Source organism: Cynocephalus volans, chromosome 16 (genome assembly GCF_027409185.1).
Source record: "Cynocephalus volans isolate mCynVol1 chromosome 16, mCynVol1.pri, whole genome shotgun sequence".
Classification (NCBI taxonomy): Eukaryota; Metazoa; Chordata; class Mammalia; order Dermoptera; family Cynocephalidae; genus Cynocephalus; species Cynocephalus volans.
Window position 1 is genome coordinate 18,978,334 of NC_084475.1, and position 22,592 is coordinate 19,000,925.

General features: G+C 49.2%; 1 protein-coding gene across 3 annotated transcripts in view; it reads right to left on the reverse strand.

The window, feature by feature from the left end:
- Positions 1 to 14,360: 14,360 nt before the first annotated feature.
- CYTH1 (cytohesin 1) overlaps positions 14,361 to 22,592 on the reverse strand; it is an 84,539-nt gene continuing 76,307 nt past the window's right edge. For all 3 annotated transcript variants that reach the window (XM_063081320.1, XM_063081319.1, XM_063081321.1), the window contains exons 11-13: positions 20,608 to 20,679; positions 19,824 to 19,978; positions 14,361 to 16,272 (exon numbers count right to left, since the gene is read on the reverse strand). In XM_063081320.1, the coding sequence (XP_062937390.1) occupies positions 16,194 to 16,272; positions 19,824 to 19,978; positions 20,608 to 20,679 (306 nt within the window). In that variant the 3' untranslated portion in view covers positions 14,361 to 16,193. The remainder of the gene's footprint in view (positions 16,273 to 19,823; positions 19,979 to 20,607; positions 20,680 to 22,592) is intronic.

Genomic DNA, 22,592 nt, shown 5'->3' on the forward strand with positions numbered 1-22,592 from the left:
TAAGACTTAGAAAAATATTTGTAGTAGACACGCAAGCATAGGTTTAATATCACTTATACAAAAACTCTGAAAAGTTGATTTTTTTTAAAGGGTAACCCAATGGAAATACAGTCAAATGGCATGAACAGGCAATTCACAGAGGAGGAGGCTCAAATGGTCAGTGTAAAAGAGAGGGCAGGGCAGCCTTGTAATGCCAGGATCACAGGTTCAGATCCCTCACTCCAGCCACCAAAAAAAAAAAAAAAGAGAGAGGAAACACAAATCACAACTACCATGAGACATCATTTCTACTTTTGGGGAGAAAAAATATTTTTTCCCAGGCTATGGTTTGATGATGTCTGATTCATCCCTTTTTCATGATTATTGTTTTCTGTTTCTCCTCTAAGAAATCTTTGCTTACTTTGAAGGTCTGTTTTCTTTTAGAAGCTTTATAGTTTTAGGTTTGGGGTTAGGTCCATGATCCATCTCAAAATAACTTTTGTGTATATAATGAGGTGGAGGTTGAGGTTCATTTATTTCCACTTGCTTATTCAGTTGTTCCAGCACAGATGCTGGAAAGTTATTTCCTTTCATCATTGAAATGCTTTAGTGACTTTAGTAAACATCAAATGATCATATATTCATAACAGCTACTTTAAAAGTTTTGTCTACTTATTTTCACATTAGGTCATCCTGGAGTCTGTTCTTTTACTGGCTTTTTTTTTTTTTTTCTTGATTATGAATTGCATTTTCCTTTTTCTTTACATGTCTAGTTATTTTTTATCATATGCTGGAAAGTGTGGATAACACATTGTAGACAGTCTGTATTAGGTTGTCTTCCTTTAAAGAGTGTTGAGATTTGCTCTGGCAGGTACTTAAATTACTGGAAGATACTTTCGGCCCTTTCAGGTTTGCTTTATTCTTTGTTGGGGCGGGTGTATTTTGGTTTTGAACATAGTTCTACTAAGGCCAGGCCTTTCTGGAATCACCCCTGAATGCAACGTCTCTCCACTCTACCTGGGCTGAAAGTTAAACATCCTCGCTCCTCCTGCATGTCAAGACCTCCAGCATCATACTCAGGCCTCAGCCCTGCAGCACGCTATCTCTGCTAGGCCTCATGGAGTGTCACCCTGCACCTGGACAGCCCAGCCCTATGGTGAGGGTCCTTGCAGACCTCTGGATCCACCACTTTATCTCTGGGACCCTAACTTGCAAATTTCAGCCATTTTGACAGCCCAGAACTCTGATCTCTTCCACCTCCGCTCAGCAAGAACACCACTCTGCTTGGGCTCTGCCTCCCAAAATGATGGCACAAAAAAGCCTCCAAGTCACAGTAAATCACAGAAATTTCAGCTTATGTGTTTCCCTGCTCTCAAAACTCACAGTCCTGTGTTGCCTGTGCTCAATGCCTGCAAGTAACTTACCTCTTATATCTGTCCAGTTTTATCCAACAGAAAGTCAAGCCTAGTACCAGTATTCTCTTGTGGCTGGAAGCAGAAGTCCTAAGGCTTATGTACAGCTTCAGGTACAAGTTACCTTGGTATTGGGCTGGGTAAGGACAATGTGCTGGCCTTTGTTGACAACATGCTCGGGCCTCTCTTGTGTTGCACACCTTTTAATAACCATGACTCTATCACTCAGCCTGTCATTCTGCATTTGGCAATGTTCAAGCAAGGTGGGACCCCACTCACTAGGGACACCCTGGCTATTGGGGTTCCACCTGTGTGAACTATTCCAAGCTCTTTCAAAACCACTTCCCCTCCATGTGAAATCAAGAAAGGATTTGCCGTTGAATTAGACCACAGTCTTCATACAGATTTGAGGACTCTGTTTGATTTTATGGATAATTGTATTTGTGCAGTAAACAAACATGTGAAAGTGACCATAAATGGTTGACTGAAAAACAAGATTGTTCGCCGCAGCCTGAGGACACTTCCTCACTCAACCTTGGAGCCATATGTGAATTGGCAACATTTACAAACACAATGTCTCAGGCATTTGCAGTGTTTACACAGGACAGTTATGCAATGTCCTCTTCTTCATAAACCTGAACCACTTGGGAGCATTCAAAATTTATTTAGTTAAATAAATTTTAAATTTGTTCCCAGCTAAGTAGCCAATAGCAAGAACCTAAAATGACGAATTCTCTATGGCCAAAATGCCCAGTGTCAGAGATGCAGCTTTCATAACCAAATGATCTAACAATGGTCTCCTGGGGAACAGGATCGCCTCACCCCCTTGTTTCACCCCTCATTGTCTCTCAACAGCTCTCAAGAAGTTTCTCTGTGCTTATGACTGTTCATCAGATTATTATCTCAATGACAGGGAAAATGACTTCTTGCTTCCACATTTCCTGTAATCAGTCCAATCATTCATAGTCCTTTCTGTGATGGTTTCAATGGGTTTTCCCCTAATCTTGCACTTGAATTAGACTTTCTAACAAAGTCTGTGTAGGAGGAGATAAGATCAATTTAACGTCATCATTTTGATGCTGTTGCAAAATTCCCCACTTTCCAAACACATGATAAGCATGTGAGGGACTTAGTCACAACCTGGACAGCCCTAGACCAAGATGCCTACCTGGAGTCCACAGACCGGCTTGAGGGGTCTATTGATGACCAGATTTGTGCGCGGAATGCCCAATGCATGTGCCTTTGTGTGATCTGATGAAATCCATGGGGGCACGAGATGCTCCAGGGAATCCAGCCACACCAGCCTTGGCCGGGTGAGTGTTTCTGTAAATTCACATTGGGGGCCTGATGTGTCAGTATCAACACCATGGACGTCTCTGTGCTGTTAGGAGTTCAAGGACTCAGGGAGTGCCCGTCTCCATCCTGCATCCTCTGGGCAGGCTTGACCCCTTGGCAGAAACCTCAACCAGCTCTCATGTCTGCCTTCTCCTAGGCTAGGTGCCTTCCATGTGGGGGAGGTACAGGGTGAAAAGGGTGGCCAACACCTGCTCACGAACACGCATGTCATATGTGCTGGAGTTCCCACCCCAGTGAGGGATGTGACACCAGACAGCCTCCCCACGACACTCTGAAAGAGTCATGCTCTGTACTTCCCTGTGAGTTACCGTTCCAGCCCTTCTCCCTAGTTCTTCTCTCTGTCATCCCCCCAGTCCCCCGTGTTATTCTCCTACTACCCACTGTTCTCTTTTCCGTGAGGCCCCAACTCCAGGAGCGGCTCTTTAAGCCGGGATGCCGACTGTGCAAAGTGGTTTTAGCCGGACCCTGGCATCCCCAGTACACGCCTGGCCCTGCTTTCTGTCATCCGTGTTCCTGCTCACCTGTGAAAAGCCTGGAGTCACCAGATCCTTAAAGTGTGAATGTGTCTAGTTGGCTAAGACGTCACCTCCCAGTCCCCTAACCCAATGCTTGCAGTTTCAGCCAGTGCCTCCCACAGGCCGTGTCCCAGCACAGCGTCATGCTGACGCTCCCTGTCACACCGACCGGGTAGATTTCACCTGCACGTCAGTGAGGCTCATGCATTCTGATGCAATAGATTTTCTTTCTGATCCAAATTTTCCTTAAGATGATGATTCTATAGTCCCAAGAGTAGAAAAGACTAGTCTCTCCTACATTCTTAAAATTGGATTTTTTTTTCTTTTCTTTTCTTTTTTTTTTTTTGGTGGCTGGTTGTTACAGGGTTCAAACCCTAGATCTTGGTGTTATCAGTAAAATAGATTCTTAATTAGGAAAAAGTCCACTAAAAACAGAAGCTGAGTTTTGGGGGGTGTGTGTGGGTGGGTGTTAGGGCAGAGGGGAGCTTGTAGAATAAAAAGAATGAGAGAGAACAAATCACCCGTAGTTAATCACACGCCGCCACGCGAGCTGGAGTCCTGGCTTTCTAAATGTGTCTGGATCTCTCCTCCTCCTGATCCGAATGCTCTGCGTTATGCATTTTTAGCTGTTCCCATGATAACCTAACGCTGGGATCCGCAGTGGAGCCCGGGTCCTCCACTGTCGATGCGAGTGAGCTTAGGTGACAGAGGCCACAGGCTCCCCCCAGGTGCACTGAGAGGCAGAAGCGCGCCAAGGGGGTGTCCCCAGAGGGGACTCTGAAGGCCACATGGGGAGATGAACTGGAGGTTTCTCAAGGACCCACACCGACCACTTCCTTCCCCAGAGATGTCTCCAACCAGAATAACCAGGGCCGAGCCCGACGGTGAAGATCGACTGTGAAGCTGAGCCCAGGCCGGCCCGGCTCTGGCACCTGCTCTTCTCGCACTGGCCACTTCTCTCTAGTGCCACTGCTGTCCCCTCTCCCATTTGTCTTTGCTCTGAGCCCTGGAAGCCCCAGACCGTCCGGCCCCTCGAGCCAGGCCCTGTTCAGGTAGAAAAGGGTGAGGTCGCTGCCGCCCGCGTGATGGCCGAGGTCTGTGGTATGTGCTGAGGGTCAAAGCCAGCGGCACAGCCACCCCGGGGTGTGGGGGCCGAGGTCAGCCCTGCCAAAGGGCCAGAGCCCAGGAGAAGCCCCCGGGAGAGAAGCCGGCCCTGCCAGAGGGTCCCCGCCACGCCGCCTCTCTGCATTTGCGACCCTCTGCGTCTCTCCCCGCTCCTTGCACACCTCCCCGGCCACTCCTGCTCCTTGTGCCCTTCGCTCTTCCCTGTCCCCCTCTTGTCACCCACCTCCCTGAGGTTCGGATTTTCTTCCCTCCTTGCCCCACCCCCTACCTCTGTACCTCCTGCCTCTCTCCTTTAACTGCCCAAACTATTAATATATTTACAGACTACAGTTTTACAATGATGGTTCCTTATTTCTCATTTTTGAAACTAACAAATCAAATTGCTTTTACGTCATCTTTAGCCCACAATTGGTTAGGGCTCTAGGCCTCCTTGTATCTGAACATGCATCCATGCCCAGCTTCTGCAGTGTGAGAACCCACATCTCAGCAGCAAACACAATGTCACCTCTGTGCTGGTGACAGCCCAGACACCAGATCGCCATGCTCATCCAAGCCTGAGTCACACATCTGACCAAGGGGCTGAAAAGAGACATGAGTTTCCGTCACCTCTAGCTGCCTGCTGCTGACCTTGAGCTCATGAGCGGGAGGGGACAGTTGGCACACAACTGCCCCAGCTCAGATCCTACTGGCACCACCCAGGTGTATGACCGTCGGCAAGTCATACAACCCTCTGTGCCTCAGTTTCCCACCTGTGAAATGGAGCTACAAGAGAATATACTGAGGATTAGATACACATGAAGAACTGAGGACAGTGCTGGACGCACGACGAGCTCTGTGTAAAAGCTTGCTGCCTGCGACACTGTGAAACATGCTCCTGTTTCCCGACATACAGCCCCTAAACCCTTGGACTCTCCGGAGTGATCAGAGTGTTTTGATGCTAATGAGGTGGCTGGTGGCTGGTGGAAAGACCAAGGCAGGACTAGAAGGTTGGGACTTTCAGCCCCATCCCCTAACTTTCAGGGAGGGGAAAGGGACTGAGGTTGAGCTGATCACCAATGGCCAGTGATTTAATCAATCGTGGCTACATAGTAAAGCTTCTACAAAAACCCAGAAAGACTGAGTTCTGGGAGCTTCTGGATAGCGAACACGTGGGGTTCCTGGAGGGTGGCGCGCCCAGGGAGGGCATGGAAGCTCTGCCCTCCCCTCTTCACCCTGCACACCTCTTCCATCCAGATGTTCATCGCATCCTTTAGAACAAACCAGGAAACGTAAGTGTTTCCCCGAGTTCTGTGAGTTGCTCTAGCAGATGAACCGAACCCGAGCAGGAGGTCAAGCGGACCCCAATGCATGGCGAGTTGTCAGAAGTTCTGAAAGCCTGGGCTTGAAGTCGGGGCAGTTTTAGGGACTGAGCTCTCAACCCGTGGGATCTGATGCCATCTCCAGGTAGACAGTGCCAGAATTAGAATTGAATTAGAGGTGTCAGGGGGCAGAAAGCTGTCACCCCCAAACATGGTGCTTTGACACACAGGAATAAAGAAGCACCTCAAGGTCTCTCTGACCTGCCCCCTTCCACAACTGTCAATCCTCTGTCACTCCCCAAAGCACAGGATGACACTGGTCCCTCATCTGACTAAAGTCCAGACCCACCAAGGAAGAGGACAGTTACATCTGGTCCTTTCCCTGAGTTTTCATTAACTTAACTCATATCCCAGGAAGGAAGGCTGGAGTCTGTCAACACAGCTGGACTAGCTTTTGTCACAGGCCATTGTCTTCCATTTCAGTCCCATTCAGTACATTGAAGAGACTCATCTACCAGCCACTGTCTCCTCTGCAGCCAAATAGACTTTGTCCGGGGCCGTTGTGTGTTCTCCAGGCCCACTGCATCCCCCTAAAAATCATTCACTCCTACACCCCCATCTCCCTTCCCCTATGGAGAGGGGTGCATGAGCTTCTGTACCCCACTGGGAATCGGGGACATCGCTCTCTTGTGATTCCCCCGTGCTTTGTCCACTCTCAGCTAAATAATAAAATTTGTTATGCCTTTTCCTCCTACTGATCTAAAATTGTGAGTGGTTTTCATTCATGAACCTTTAGGGTGAAAAGGAAGTTTTCCAGGGGCCCCTAAAGAGGACACCCAGCTGGTGCCCACTGGAGAACCGTCTGCCAGAAGATTGCTCGATGGGGGGACATCCCCACACACTTCTCAGACCAGAGGTCACAGAAGTATTGAGTGGTAAGCAGAGAGTAGGAAAAACATTTTTTGTTCCTGAATCCTTACACTATTGATGTTACAATAAAGATGATGAATAAGATGGAGATTGAGCAGCCCATCCAACAGTGTCAGCAAAACAGTGAGGAGAGACACAGCTTTAGAGCACACATCGTGTAGGTGGGAGTGGTTGAACAGGTATTTAAAGAAATTCTATTCTTTAAATAGGTATTGAACATACAGGGAACAGACACAGAGGAAGAAAGCACACTTTATGTGAACAGAAATGTTAGACTTCCCAGTTTCCCAGTACATGAAGGTGCCCGTCAGTTACTCAAACAGGTGGGCAGGAGAGGCCGGGGTGTGTGATCTGGAGCTCGTGGAGGGGTTCAGGACTATGGGAACCCCTGATTTTGCCCCCCAGGCTGGTAGGCAGAAGTGTCATTTTTTGAAGAGATACTACAAAGCTTATATTAGACTCACAGAGGGGACTGTGACTCCCGGAGAGTAACCACCAGTTCCCTGGAGGTTCTGGGCAGTACAGACACATATGTTTTTGCCAGATGTGGACCTTTCCCTGCAAAGAAATCACAGCTGATCACATCAAGAGGGCTGATTCATCAAGATCAGAATTTCAAAACAGGGTGGTATTTAGAAAACAAAACAAGACACAGCTCTGGTTCCTGGAAGAGAAAATGATTAGTGACTGCTTCAAAGACGGGGGTGCTCGGTGCCTCGGGGACTGGCCTGAAAAAGGAAGAGAGCAGAAAAGGACAGGATGTCAAGTGGGACTTGGCTCTGCCATGGGCTGTTGCAATCCTCGGACCCAAGGGTCTCCTGGGCGTGGCTAGGTCCATTTGTCTCAGCCCATGGTGTGTGGCATGATAGTCACCGCTCCCATCAACAGAGAATGACATTATAAAAGAAGGAAAAAAAAGACAGAGAGAGTGAGATTGGTGGACTAGCCCTCAGCAGCGGTCAGTTCGTGCCCAAACGGGTCTGTCCAGCAGGAACACCGAGAAGCAGAGCAGAAAGGGTAGATTGTTTCCCAGAGACTCAGCCCGGGGAAGTCACGCGCACAAGCACCTGTATCTGCATGGGCCGAGGTCCCCTTGCCTTCCTGGGAGTGTGTAGTGTGGCACAGCCCCCGGCTTCTTTCCCAGGGGTCACTTCTTGCTGATGGCCAGGGGAGACAGCTTTGCACGTGTCCATGACTCCAAAGATCACATCAGCATGCAGCCCCCTCAGAGAGCAAAATCTCTTCCTTGAGGCGAAGGAAAGAAGCCGGCTACACGGCCCAAACCAGCATTTTCCAAATCTGTTTGAGGAACAGCTATTAACATCTGGCAGGATGCTAATTTTTTAGGTGAGAGAGAGACAATACATACGCTCATAGAGTAAAGGAAATCCAGTCACTTGGGGTTCCCTAGCGAGTGATGGGGAGCCACCCCAGTGCCCTGCAGGGGGACTGAGGAAAGCAGAGCCGGGAGAGGCACAGCTGCTGTGTGGCCGAGGACGCTGGTAGTGGGGACTTGTTAACAGGCAGACACCAGAGGTACCATACAAGTGGCTCTGGGATTTGGCAACACCTTGCAGGTCTGGATTAATGGAGAAAATAACAGATGCGTTGGTAATTACTGGGAAGAGACGTCTTGCTTTGAAGTCAGACTTGGATTTGAATGCAGTCTACGCACACGAGCCCATCTGGAACCCTGTTCCAGCATCTAACCCCTTCGAATCTCACTTTCCTGGGAATGACCTGACCACTTCACGGGGCTGCTGTGAAGTTAAATGCAAGGAAATGAAAGAAAAGACAGTGGATAATAGGAGCTCAATAAATTGCAATTATGTCTTTCTTCAGATCATAAAGAAATGAGAACACGGTGTATTATATTCACTGGCTACCGATTACATGTTCATTAATATCACTGGTCGTGAAAACGGTAAGCAGAATTTTTCGCCTGAAGCAGAGTCATGTAGGAAACAATAGATTTGTTTCGACTGAACATGTACAAAGATCTAAATCAAGAGGAGATAAGTAAATTTCATGAAATGTAAAGGGAATGGGGTAAGAAAGAACCCTAGTCCCTGCAGTGATTATTCTTGTGTACACCCGTTTCCCACTCAACGGCGGATGCGTGCTCTGGCAGCTGACACATTGACCTATTGTGGGGCTAGGAGACCTGAGGTCTTCACACTGTCTTCCCTGAAATCAGCCACATCACAGCGGCTGTTTGTTGAGCACAGAGTTAACCGGGTTAGGAAACAGTTCACTCCAGACAGAAGCTGGAGTTAATCGAATCCATGAAAATCAGAGACCTCGGCTGGTAAGGAGATGCCCCTTTGACTGAGGGTAGACACTTCATACCATGCGGGGACCAGAGCCACCTGTGGCTTGTCTACACAGACACAGGAATTCAAGACCATTCAGAAAGGCAACTGGGTTCCTGGTAACATGAGTGAGACAAGTAACGCTTTTCAGAAGCACGGAGAGGGTGAGTTGAATGTTGTTACTATTATTATTAGAAACTACAGAATCCTTTGCCTGTCAAAGAGGAAATCTGATCCTCCATGTGCCATGCATGAAATCCTGCGTGTGGTTTGGAGTTCAGCTGACGCACGCCTTCAGGGTAGGCATGTAGACAACTGAGCAAATGGACAGACTTCTGCTCTGAATGTGACATGCGAGCCCAGCAGCTGTGGCTTCGTATCCCAGAACAGCAGAAAACTCCCAGAGAGCGCCAAGATGAGTCCACAGTGGAAATGAACAGCGCTGAGCAGAGGGTGTCACATGCAATTGTAAGTGCTGACAACAGGGGACAGGTGCTCTGCCGTGCTTTTTATTCCATGTGGGCAAGTCTACCATTTCCAGGGACACTTGTCACATGTACCAAAGGTCTTAACTTGTTCTAGCACCAACTCAAAAGTCCAAAGTCCAGAGTCTCACTGAAATCAGATGTGGGTGAGACTCAGGGCATGATTCATCCTGAAGCAAATTCCCCTCCAGCTGTGAGCCTGTGAAATTAAACAACTTATGTGCTTCTAAAAATACAAAGGTATATGACAGGCACAGGACAGACATTCTCACTCTACAGGACAAACAGGCAAGAAGAAAGGGGTAGCTGGTCCCAAGTCCAAACCCAAAAGGGCAGACATCTAATCTTAAGACTCCAGAATAATCTTTGGCTCCACGTGCTTCCTTCTGGACATGCTGGGATGGGGGTTGGGCCCCCATGCCTCAGGCACCCCCTACCCCCACCCCCTGGCTTTGCTGGGCTCAGCCATGCAGCAGCTCTCGCAGGTGAGGGCTGCGTGCTGGTAGTTCTACAGCTACGGGGTCTTAGAGGTTGTCCCACTTCTACAGCTCTGTGGGCGTTACCCTAGTGAGGACCCTCTGGTGGATCCACCCCTGTGGCAGTTCTCAGCCTGGGCCAATGCTCTCATAGACATCCTCTGAAATCGAGGTCGAGGCTGCCATGGCCCCACAGCTCATGCACTCTGCACGCCTGCAGACTTAGCCCCACACAGATGCTGCCGAGGCTGACCACTTGCACCCTCTGGAGCAGGCCTGAACACACCTGGGCCCACTTGAGACACAGCTAGGGCAGCTAAGGAGTGCTGTGCTGGCACGTGGGGGGCAGAGTTCTGAGGTGGTCCTGGGCAGCCAGCCTGTGGAGGGTGACCAGGCCTGTCCTCCAAACCATTCTGTTCTCTTAGAGCTCTGGGCCTGTGATGGGAGGGGCAGTCTCAAAGATCTCCAAAATGCCTTCGAGATCATCTTCTCATGGTCCAGATGGACAGCATCTGGCTTCCTTGTATTCATTCCAACCACTTTATCAAAGGGCTCTTGGCCACGCCTTTGCCTGCTTTTTTTTTCTTTACCTGGCCAGGCTGCGAATTTTCCAAATCTTTATGTTCTACTTTCCTTCTAACTATAAATTTCACCTTTAAATCATTCCTCTCTTTTCTCATTTTATCATATGCAGGTTAAAAGAAGCCACACGGCACCCAGATGCTTTGCTGCTTACACATTTCTTAAGACACATAACCCACTTCATTGCTCTTAAGTTCTGTCTTCCACAGAGCCCTTTTGCATGGACACAATTCAACCAAGTTCTTTGTCACTTTATGATGTTGAGGAAGAAATATAATTTCTCCTCAACCCTCAAAAGGTCATAGTTGGGACAGACCCCAGTAGGAAGAGACAGATTAACAAGAGAAAAACAAGCAAATTTAGGAACACCTGCAGTGCACAGCATGTGGGAGAAACCTCAGTGAAAGGTCCCTCGGGCCCGGGCCATGGCTCCGAACTCTGGTTTATGCCGCATTTTCAACAGGGAACAATACATTTGCACAGCAATTTCAGGACAGAGGAAAGCAGTTTTGGGCTTCCAAAGGTGGGAAACCATGGGAAGGTAAACAGGCAGGAGGAAGCTAATGGAATAGGGTTTGTTTGCAGATTCCCCTGGTGCCATCTCTGGGTTGGTGAGAGTTGTCTCCAGTGAAGGAAAATTTATATCCTGTCTTTAAGCAGAAAAGTGGACAGGGAGAACTTTTCCTCCAGTTGCTGCTTCTTAAATGCCTTTATCTCAAAAATGACTTTCTTGCCAATAGGCATATTCTGGTTTCCTTCAACGAGGATGGCCTTTACCCTCTTCCCCACCATCCAGATTTCCACCGACATGCTAATCGCAGCCACTTAGCATGATTGCTGAAAAGTTTCGGACTTCCCTTGGCTCTTCTCTTCTCTTGAGCCCTCACCAGAAGTGCCTCTAACACACATTCCTTTCCCGGCAATGGAGGCTTTTTGTAGCCTGCACCTCCGAATTCTCCCAGCCTCGACTCGTTACCCAATTCTAAAGCTGCTTCCACATTTTTGGGTATTCATTACAGCAACAGCCCATCTGCTCAGATTAATTTTTGTCTTAGTCTGTTTTGTGCCACTATAACAGAACACTAGACTGGGTGATTTATAAAGAACAGAAATGTACTGTCTCACGGTTCTGGAGGCTGGGAAGTCCAAGATCGAGGTGCCAGCATCTGGCGAGGGCTTTCTTGCTATGTCATCCCACGGCAGAAGGGCAAAGAGAGGGAGAGAGCAAGTGAGGGGTGAACCCACTCCCCACTCCTGGGATAACAGCATTAGTCCTTTCACCAGGATACAGCCCTCATGACCACCTCTTAATACAGTTACAATGGCAATTAAATTTCAGAGTGAGTTTTGGAGAGGACAATATTCAAACCATAGCAATATCCTTTAAAGCACAAGTTTTTAATTGTGATGAAGTTTAGTTTCTTTTCTGTTTGTTGTTGTTGCTGTTGCTGATGGTTTTGGTGTCACATCTAAAAAACCACTGCCTAATCCAAGGACATGAGGATTCAAGCTATCTTTCCTTCTCAGAGTTTTATTATTTCAATGCTTATATTTAGGTCTTCAATCCATTTTAATTTTTACATGAGGGTCCAACTTCATTCTCTTGCACCTGGATATTCAGTTGTCCTTGCACCATGTTTTGTAAAGACTATTCTTTCCCCCTGAACTGTCTTGGCACCTTGTCTAAAATCAATTGCCCGTAAGTGTGGTGAGTTCATTTCTGAACTCCCAATTCCATTCTATTGATCTGTATGTCTCTCCTCATTCTGGTACCATCAGTCCTGAGTACGGTGAGTTTTGAAATCAGGAGGTGTGAATCCTCCAACTTTGTTCTTCTTCAAGACTATCTTGGTCCTTTTTATCTGGGTTTTGGCTATCTCGATCCTTTCCACTTCCACATGAATTTTAGAATACACTTCTCCATTTCTGCAAAAAAGCTAGACAGGATTTTGACAGGGACTGCTTTGAATCTGTAGATCAATTTGGGGAGTATTATCTTAACAATACTGTCTTTCAAGCCATGAACACACAATCTTTCCGTTTACATAGGTCTTCAATTTCTTCCAGTGATTTTTGTAGTTTCCAGCACTCGAGTCTTACACTTTTAAAGAACTTATTCCTAAGTACTCTTTCCGATGCTATTGTAAATGGAATTGCTTTCTTAATTTCTTATTGAGTTGTTCATGGCTAGTGCATTGAAAACAATTGGTTTTTATACATGGATCTTGTATCTTGCAATCTTGCTGAGTTTATTAGTTCAAATAGTTTTGTAGATTCATTGGGATTTTCCATATATAAAGTCATGTCACCTGCAAATAAAGATAATTTTACTTCTCCCTTTCCTATTTGAATGCTTTTTCTTTTTCTCACTGAAGTGCCCTCACTTGGACCTCCAGTACAAAGCTAACAGACGTGGCAAGAACAGACATCTTTGTCTTGTTCCTGAGCTTAGGGAGTTTTTCTCGAGTGAGACTTTGACATTTTTGTAGTTTGAGAGAAAGAAATCAGTGGGGACAAGAGAGAGGATAACGGACAGAGAAAGCTCCAGGAGAGGTAGGCAGAGAGGGGAGGTCACTTCCTCCAGAGGGGGAGGGACCAACCAAAAGAGTGCAGGCAAGCCTAGCCTTGGAAAGGAGGCATGCTTTGTATTGCAGGAGCCCCAGATCTGAAAGGGCGCTCACATAGTGTTCAACCATTCCAAAGAAACTCACCCAATATTGCAGTAGGTAGAGACATTGGTTTATTAGACTTAGGGAGGTGCTGATGGCGGCTGGTCAGCTAGAAATCCACCCCACCACTGGGTACATACAACAGTTGTTTATATAGTGAACAGATCAAAGGAGAGGTGTAAATCATTCGCATGCTTATGCATAGACCCTCACCCGACTCAGAGCTCGCAGGAGATCTAGCTGTGTAGATAAGTTAACCCTTCCTGGCACAAGGGTAGTTAACATCAGTGTTCTAACTCCATTCACGTAATTCATTTACTCAGGGCTCCTGCTTCCTACTGTCTTCCATTTGTCTTAGAGGGGACGTGTGCCTTTCCTTGGCCAGGGGTACTTTCCCAGGGGGCAGGGGGAACCCTGGTATGTGTGAGAAGGGGGGGATAAGTCTATGTCCAGTATTTACCTTACACTCTCCTGCTGTTCTCAGTGCAGCAGAGAGGTCATCTGGGGGTAACGGGTAGGGCTGGAGGCTCGAAGCAAGGAGCATAGACTCGAAACTGCTGCTGTTTGGAAAAAGAACTCAGACCAGCTGATGAGAAGACGGCCCAGCAGCAGGGGCCCAGCCCAGGGCTCCCCTGTCTCTGTTCTGTGACACTTCACCAAGTGCCTTCTACTACTTGTGAGTTCTGTCCCACGGCAGCTCTTCCCTGCTTTAGGCAGGCATCTCTGCAAACCAAAATATTAAATGTATCATATTGACTAGAGGTACATTTCTTTTTTTTTTTTTTTTTTAAATGACCGGTAAGGGGATCCTAAACCTTGACGTGGTGTTGTCAGCACCACGCTCACCCAGTGAGCTAACCGGCCATCCCTATATAGGATCCGAACCCGTGGCCTTGGTGTTATCAGCACCGCACTCTCCCGAGCAAGCCATGGGCCGGCCCTTAGAGGTACGTTTCCTGATCTTAATTTAAAGTTGGGTGTTTCACATCTGTTCCATCTTCAAAAAAAATAACGGGCAAAAGACTAAGTGGTCTCTCCTCGCTATGCTCTCCTTGTTAGAAGACAGAACCCTCCTCCCCACTTCCAGTTTATCTCACTGTTAAGCTTAAGATGAGATGGTGAAGGGACACGCTCTCCCGCCTGGCACATCTGGAAAGCGCCAGCCTCCACCCTCAAAGGCCACCTGCGCTGAGAGAGCCACAGACAACAGAGGTGGTTTGGGCAGATTTGGAGTTTATTTGCTGCAGTTCCTTGGCGCTAGTTTACGAGGCAAAAACGAACAAAAACAACTGGAATAATAATTATAATTTTTTAAAAACCCTGTCAACAACTTTCAGTCATTTCTGTATATTTTGCATTATGACAAATCTTTTTAAACAAATACAAAATAATCTAAAAGGAGAAAAACTATACATGGATTATTTACACCTCTGATAAATAGACTAACACTGCTCCAGGCGCCTCTCTGTCTAGGAGTATTCGTGAGAACCAGGGCAGGGGACTGGCCAGCTGGACGGGCTCCGGTGTGGCCCTGACGCCACACGGACTTGGGCGGGCACCACCCTGGTTTTCCCACCCAGAGAGCTCCGGCCTGGATGCTCCTGTCACCTTCACAAGCTCCAGTATAAAAGCACCCGAAGCCGCCCAAGGTATGACGTACACGATGGGGGCAACAGAATGCCCCCGACACTCCTCCCACCACTGCTTTTGCAAAATCTATTTCCAGAGATGCTAACCTGCCCTAAGGTACAGGAGGAGCCGTGGTGACCTCCACCCGCCTCCTCCAGACAGCGCTCTGCACCGCCAGGCCTGGGCACGTGGAGGGCGCCCCAAGACGGCTGGCCAGCCGCCTGCTCTGCCCAACTGAGCGGCAAGGGCTGCCCTTGAGAGTCCCTGAGAGATGGGCGGGAGAGCGTGGCGTGTTGCGGGCCCTCCACACCAGCAAGGAGGGCAGGACCACCCTGCACACACGCCTTACAGGGAAGACGCAGAGGCTGACCTGGTCACCCTTGCACCCACTGCACCCTGCTGAGCAGACGCAGGCCCGCGTCCCCCTGCAGCAGGCCCACCACTAAACGTGTCCAGAGCAGTTCAGCGAGGGCCAGTTCTGAGGCAGAAAGAGCTGACGCCCTAAGGGGATCAGGTACGACCTGCTCCTTCCTCTAGAACGAGGACTGGAGTTTTGGGGAGGAGGAAGAAAAACCAAATATGCAACAGTCAGGTCATCCCACAGCCTCTGCTGGGATAACCTTCCTCACAGTTTTGGTTATTAGGTATTTAGCTCAAGGAAGATGCTGACTTTCTATGTTAAAGCCCAACAAGAATTTGGATTTTGAAAGAGAAAAACAGTGTACGTGTGCGGTCAGTTCTGCTCTCCCGGCGCCCTACAGGCACTTGGGATGGAAAGGCATCCGCTGGAGCCACCAGCCGGGGTGCGGCTGTGTCGCCTGCTGTGCCCCCCACCCTCGACTGCACCCCTCTCTCTCATTCTGGGGCTTCCCCAGCTCCAGAGTGCAGCAGAGGGGGGAACACCCTCAGCAGCAGCCCAGGGAGCGCTCTGCAGAGAGAAGCTCCCTAAACCAGACAGGCAGAGTGCACCTGGACAGCACGACGTTTTTTTTAAAAAAAACAAAAATAGATCTTTATAGTACGTGGCTTCTCTTCCTTTCCCCCTTTTTTCTTAACATGTAATAATATAGTGATACACGTATTTATGGTGCAGGGGTTAAAGGCTTCTTCACGAGAAACAACCGAGAGGTAAACAGTCGGCTCCCAGCTCTGCCATCGGCTGGGCTGGGCTGGGCGGGGGGCTTGGCAGGAGGCTCCTCTGCTGTGAGAGGGAGGCTCAAGAACCCACGCTCCACAGGCCCCCTTCCCCAGGGATAAATGCCCACCCTTCTCCCACTTAAAAAAAATAGCAAAAGCTGAAGCTAGTCTCTAGGAATTCAGGGAGGGCCTGGCAGAGAGGGCGCTCGCTCAGCAGCACCCTCCAGGGAGGCACGGGAGACGGAGCCGGAGCTTCATGGGCCTTGCAGACTGGCCCTGGCTGCGAGCTCAGTGTCTTTTCGTGGAGGAGACCTTCTTTTTCCGTGCTGTGAGCATGTCGTAGAAAGGGTCCTTGCTGATGGCTGCTCTGGAGCACAGAAAAGGGAAAAACAGAGACATGAGAGACAGGATCAGAAGAGACACAGACCCAGGCAGCTTTTCAGGGGCACCTCAGGGCCCAGGACCCCTACCCCACCTGACTGCCACCGTAAAGGCCAACTCAGTGTTGTCCGCCCTTGCTGTGCGCACACAGCAGGTTAGGGTGACAAACTTCTAAAGAGACACGCAAGGACATGTGAGAAGATAATTTGGGACTTTTTTTGCCTGTTTTAATCTGATAATCAATCTACATTTAGGAATAGAATCATCACACACTGGTATAGCTAATTCAGAGAAAAAAAACCCAAACTAGTACTGTAGTTTCCATAATGACATCTGCCTTTTCTTTGTAGCAGTGAGGGCCACAAAATCCAGTGTACCATGTGGCAACCCTCTGCTGCAGTGTCATGGTCTGTGGGGTGGGACTTCCAAGTCCGCTACATATACCAGCTCAGTGAAGAAGGCTCCATGACATAGCACAGGGCCCTGCCGGGGACATGGGGACAGACTGGCTGGCTGGACCTGCTGAGCTTCGAGTCCAGCAGCATGAAGGCGGCACTATCCCTCGCACGGGAGCAGCAGAGGCGGCGCTGTCCCTCGCACGGGAGCAGCAGAGGCGGCGCTGTCCCTTGCACAGGAGCAGCAGAGGCAGTGCTGTCCCTCGCGCAGGAGCAGCAGGGGTGGCACAGGCCTGCCGCGCCGGGCCTTCCTTCATTCCTGTCACTCTCAAATGGCAAGCAAGCCAGGATCCCAAAATCTCAAAGCTTAATTTCTTTTCCAGAGAAGCAGTGTTCTGAGTGACAGCTGGGATCCGAGCTGGCTCACGAGCCACGTGACTGCTGACGCCAGCTGAGTGACGGGAACCTGTTCCCCAGAGATGACACTCCCATGAGGAAATGCTCACACAGCTCCTCGGGAGTACTAGCAACTCGACAGTACTAGGAATGTGTCCTGAGGGGTCGGGTCACAAAGTGGTCTGACCACCCAAAGTGGGTTCATGAGGGAATCTGGCCAGTCACAGCATCTGCTTCATTTTCGGGGGCACTGGGATAAATCCACCTTGGCTTCTTGGGTGGGCCAACCCACTCCAGGTGCGCTGTGTGCTCCTAGGCAGAGGTGCTGTGGCGCTTTTGATGTGTCTGGACAGCAGCATGTGGGGACATGGGAAGGGGCTGGGCTAGAACCAGATGCTCAGCCTGGGCCTGGCCCCGGCCTGTTGCTTCTCAACTCCCACTTGTTCAGGTGGCCACTGGAGACACCCCCGCCCCACTGGGCTCGGGTGGCTGAAAGAGACAATGCACACCCAGTGCACGTCACTGGCCCAGCAGATACCAGCTTGCGACAGCGCCGCTGTCACTCCAGCGCTGCAGCTGGACTGCGAATGAAGGGACTTGGTTCCACTGAGCTGGATGTTGTGACAGCTCATGTGCTGGGTCCCTGCGAGCTCCCAGCATGAGAGAAAAATGTGTCCTGTATGTGACCATCTACTAAACCTTTCTGGCAGCACCAGAGAAGCTGCTTCCACTCAGTCAGCTTCTTCTTCCTGACCCTTTTGTCTCCAACCTTTCCACTGGGAGAAGCGCCTGGAGCCACGGACAGCAGAGGCTGCGTGCCGCGAGGGGGTTACGAGGGTGGCTTCTCGAGTCAGGTCCCGTGGGTGTGAAGACCTCCACCAGCTCTGTGCGGTTCTGGACAGCTTTCTTAACCTTGCCGTGCCCCAGTTTCCTCATCTGTGAAACGGGATACTCATCCCAATGAGCCTGTCCTTCCCAGGGTGCGGTGAGAGATCAGAGGAGCTGGGCAGCCTCATGTGGAAGGCACAACGTTCAATCTAGCTAAAGCATTCAAAGATTCTGAACATTGATTTTAAAGAATGCTTAGTCTGACCACAGAAGTACAAACCATGTGAAAGACAAAATGCATGAGCGCAGCCAAAACTATTTAGAAAGAACAGGGAGGGGAGGGGAGTCTGTTTCAACACATATGAGTCCGTCCTAAGAGACACAACGGTCGGCGGCAGCTGACCCGAGTACACGCAGGAGCGTGGTACAAACTAGGGAGGTATGCCAAAGTAGGGAAGGAAAACAGATTAATCAATGAATGGAAACGGGACAATGGGCTATTCACTTGAGAGAACAAAGTTTCACTTATTTCAAACCATATACGAAAAATAACTTTCACAATGATTAAACAGTTAACTGTTTTTAAAAATATGTTAAAAAAATGTATACAAGACAAGCAGATGGCATCTGCTGGCTGGCCACAGGTCGCCCATGGCGCTGCTCTCTTCTTCCCGAGACCGCAGGACAGTGTCCAGAGCACAGGGCCCCTCTGAATCTCAGGACTCAGAAGTGACTTAGAAATCCTGGTCAGTGGATTCAGGACTTATCCCTGCCCAAGGCCACACTCTCATAACGGCTACCACCGGGGAAGCTACCGAAGTCCAGACAGCAGAGTGCTGGCATGCTCACCGCACCCCTCATGTAATCCTCGAAACAGCTCCGAGAGCTAGTAATTAACTCCATCGGTTGGAAGCCACATGCCCAGAGGGACCGAGCGAGGACTCGGCACAGTTGACCTGATGCAAGCCCACTCTCCCTGGGGCTTGTCTCCTTCACTGCACGGGTTTTCGGCGATTACTTTTGTGGGACTAAATCACCTCCCCTACCCCCCATCATCACCTCATTTCCACCTTTAGTCATTTATTCAGTATTTAACCTTGGCCGAAATACTATACTGAAGACTAGAGAATATTCAACTTCCTTAGGAGGGGGGCTGCAGCCTGGGTAAAGGAAAGCCCACCCCAGTACTCCGAGGACTTATGGGGGCCTCAGAGGTCTCCTGGTGGACATGTCCCCCCTATTTTCCAGGTGATGTCACCGAGGCCCAGGTAACTGGGGAGACTTCCTAAGGAAAGGAGCTGGGTGAGTTCTGATGGATGAAGTGCCCGGAAGGAGAACGAGGATGTGTGAGGGACACAGCGAGAACCAGGCGTCAGCGCACTGGAGTCGCAGCTCTGTTCCCGAGGGAGCCCCCTCTCGCCCCCCTCGGCTCTCTCACAGCACAGCGGTGAAGCTAGTCTCTGTTTTGTATCCTGGGTCACTGCTGCTATAGGACTTGCTGCAAACCTTCTAACTGCTATGGCCTCAGTTTCCTCATCTGTAAATGGGAAAATGGTGTCTCAATCATAAACCATTATGATTACTGTCTCCACTAAGCTGTCGCCACATCCCAAGACACAAAAGGCCCAGTTCAGCAGCCGGCACCTGTACCTGTGAGCTCGCCAGCTCCTGCTCTGTGCCTCAAGGGACATGGGACAGCTAGACTGGAGGTGCTTTCTTTAAAACACTGTAATGGTCAAGAATCCAAAGGTCTGCTGAGAAGTGATCTGGGAATCACGACCAAACTATTCCCTAAAAACTTAACAGCAGCAGTACAGAGAGGTACGGGCAGTAAACCTAACAGCTGGAACAACAGAGAGGTGAGAGGTGAGAGGTATCGTCAGGTCATCAGCTCTCCGAGCTCTCCGAGGCCACTTACTTAATGGATTTTATCCACTCCTCCTTCTCTTCGGGCGTCGGAGCTGAAATCCGGTACACGGTGTGGTTCCCTTCCACCACCCGCCCGTCCGCCTCCGTCTTACAGGCCTTGATTACTTGGTCTTTATTGTCCGGGATATAAAGCTCAAAGCAGTTCTGAGAATTAAAAAAAGACAGGGAGACAGTGACGGAAGGACCTTAGAAAGCTGCTGACCAAGAGAATGTTAGTTTATTTCCCAAAAGACTCTTTATTCTGACCTTTGTCAAAAACAGGCAATAAACATTTTCCTATAAAAAAGAGAAGCCAAGAAGCAGAATTCTGGAGAATATACAACGCATATAAAAGGCCTTATAGCAATGATATAACCAGATATACGACAGCTCTACTCCTATGATGTGTAAAATATGGAGACAACTGCAGGGTACTCAACACCTTTCAATGGCAGGCCAGCGATACTGTGATGTTCCAAAACAAAGGAAAAACACGAGTACTGATAAGGCGTCCCAAGGCTACAAAATACGCAGCCCGCTCAGGAGCACTGCTGCTACCATGCACGGGGGACAACTCCTGTGCTTCCCGTGACATTCCATAAGTGATGCCAGAGCTGACAGAACGAAACTGAAGATAATCAAAAAGTTAGGCTGAATTAAAGCCACCACGGTACATTTCAGTTTTCTGTTTTTTTTAAAAAACCTTTGAAATGTCATTCTTTTTCAATGAACTGCTATGCCCATCCCTACCACCCCCCCAACCCCACCCCAAACATCTCACCAAAAATACTTACTGGTTTTTTGGAGTCCTCTACCTCCCGGATACTCAGATTCTCTAAAGGGATAATTCCACGGGGCTCCTTATCCTACAGAACAGTTGGAGCAAGGAGGACGTCACCACTGAGTCTGAGGACACGCACACGCTCACATTCCTCCCCAGCGATGCATCTCCACTCTCCCGCCTTCTCCCACTACACGACATCCACAGATCAGCTCAAGGCCCCCCACCCCTTATGCTCTACAACAAGAACAGGGTCAAGAAGAGTCTGGGTATTGTCAATACAACACGTACGAGTCCCTATAATCAAAAGTGCTTTGCAATTAGAAAGCCCAGCAGAGTCAACAGCTGCCTTGAAAGCGGCCCGGTGGTGACCTAGCACAGGCCGTCCCCCTGCCTCCTCACCCAGCTCTTCCCCTCCTCTCCTAAGCCTCAGTTCCAGTGTCTGCCCCTCCAGGAGCCTGTCCTGGCCTCGCCCTGGGTGCCCTGCTCTGCACCCCAGCACCTGGGACTGCAGTGGTGCCGTGCCCCACTCACCATCTCCTGCACGTCTGCCCCACTGCCAGATGGCATGGCCCTCACAGACACTGCCTTTCTGACCACTCCACCTGCACCTAAACTTGTGTCCACAACACGGCTCAACACTCCCGCCCTCACTCCCAATGGGTCCCCAGCACAGGCCACCACCAAAGCGCTTCCACCAAGCATCTCCACCTCCCCTCCCTAACATCCAGCTGGCCCTGGCCAAGCCTTGCTACTCTTAACGTTTTCATATTTGATCAGAGGTACACATGCAGAAAGTGTTAAAAATTGACCCTTCCTACAGGTTGGGTAAAAGCAAAAAAAAAGCCAGCCATTTCCCTGGTGGCCTTGAGTAGTGTCCTCATGACACCTCTGTTCTTCAGACCTGTGCCACACAGACACCTCTTTTACTTCTTTCCTGGAAAGCTTCTTTCCCACCTAGAACCAAAAATTTCCTTTTATTGGGGTGGGAGTGGGGCAGGGGCCATTTCCTTTATTTACTTTTCTATGAATTCACAAAAATCAATTGCAAATGTTTGTTTTTTCATCAAAATCTGCTTTCTTATGCTAATTCACACCAGGCATCTACTACTTTCAATTCTTGAAGTCCCTTCTGAAGCCTCTGAAACGTATTCCATCTGAACAAGTATTCTGTGATACCTGGCAGACCCGTTCATCCTTAAGCCCACTATTCTCCATTCCGGAGTGCTCCCCCCGACCCCCAACCCCCCACCCCCGTCTCCACGCGAGATCCCCGTCTCCTGCAGCCAAGGTTCCCTGCGTGTTCTCACGCTCCCTCCTCTCCACTTGAGATCACATCTCCCGTGGCTGAGGGTCACGGGTTCCTATAGCAAGGTGTCCTGAAATGCAGTATCCTCTTCTGATTTGCAGATTCAGGGTTCTTTCTGCTTTTCACATCACACCTTTGATTTTGCAGGTACCAATTATTCTGGTATTGGGATCATCTTCCGTCCTCCACATCTGTTAGCTTTTCTCTAATTGTTTTAATGTTGCCTTTTTCAGATACAATCTTGGTGACTGACTCAAGCCTTTCCTCTAAAGCAGTGATGACATTTTCTTCCTCCCTTCCTTCCTTTCTTTTTGGCAGCTGGCCAGTACGGGGGATCCGAACACCCAAACCCGTGACCTCATGGCTACAGGGCTGCCAATCCCGTGACTACATCTTCAACTAACTTGTTTCACCTCTTAATGTTTTAACTTGTATGTTAGTAAGCAAGTTATAATCTACAATTATAAAGTCATATTATAATACATAGTTTTGGTTCTCCCTTGCCTGGCCTTCCAGTTTGTGCTGGCAACGCTGTGAGTGACCCCTGATTCTCTTCCCCCGAATCTCTGACCAGGTTCCATTCCTCTAACCACTCACCCTGACCTGTGGTGGAGGGCCAAGTATTCTGCATTCTATCACTTTCTATAGTCCCATAAGAGCATGATGCGTGGAGGGAGACACACCTAAGA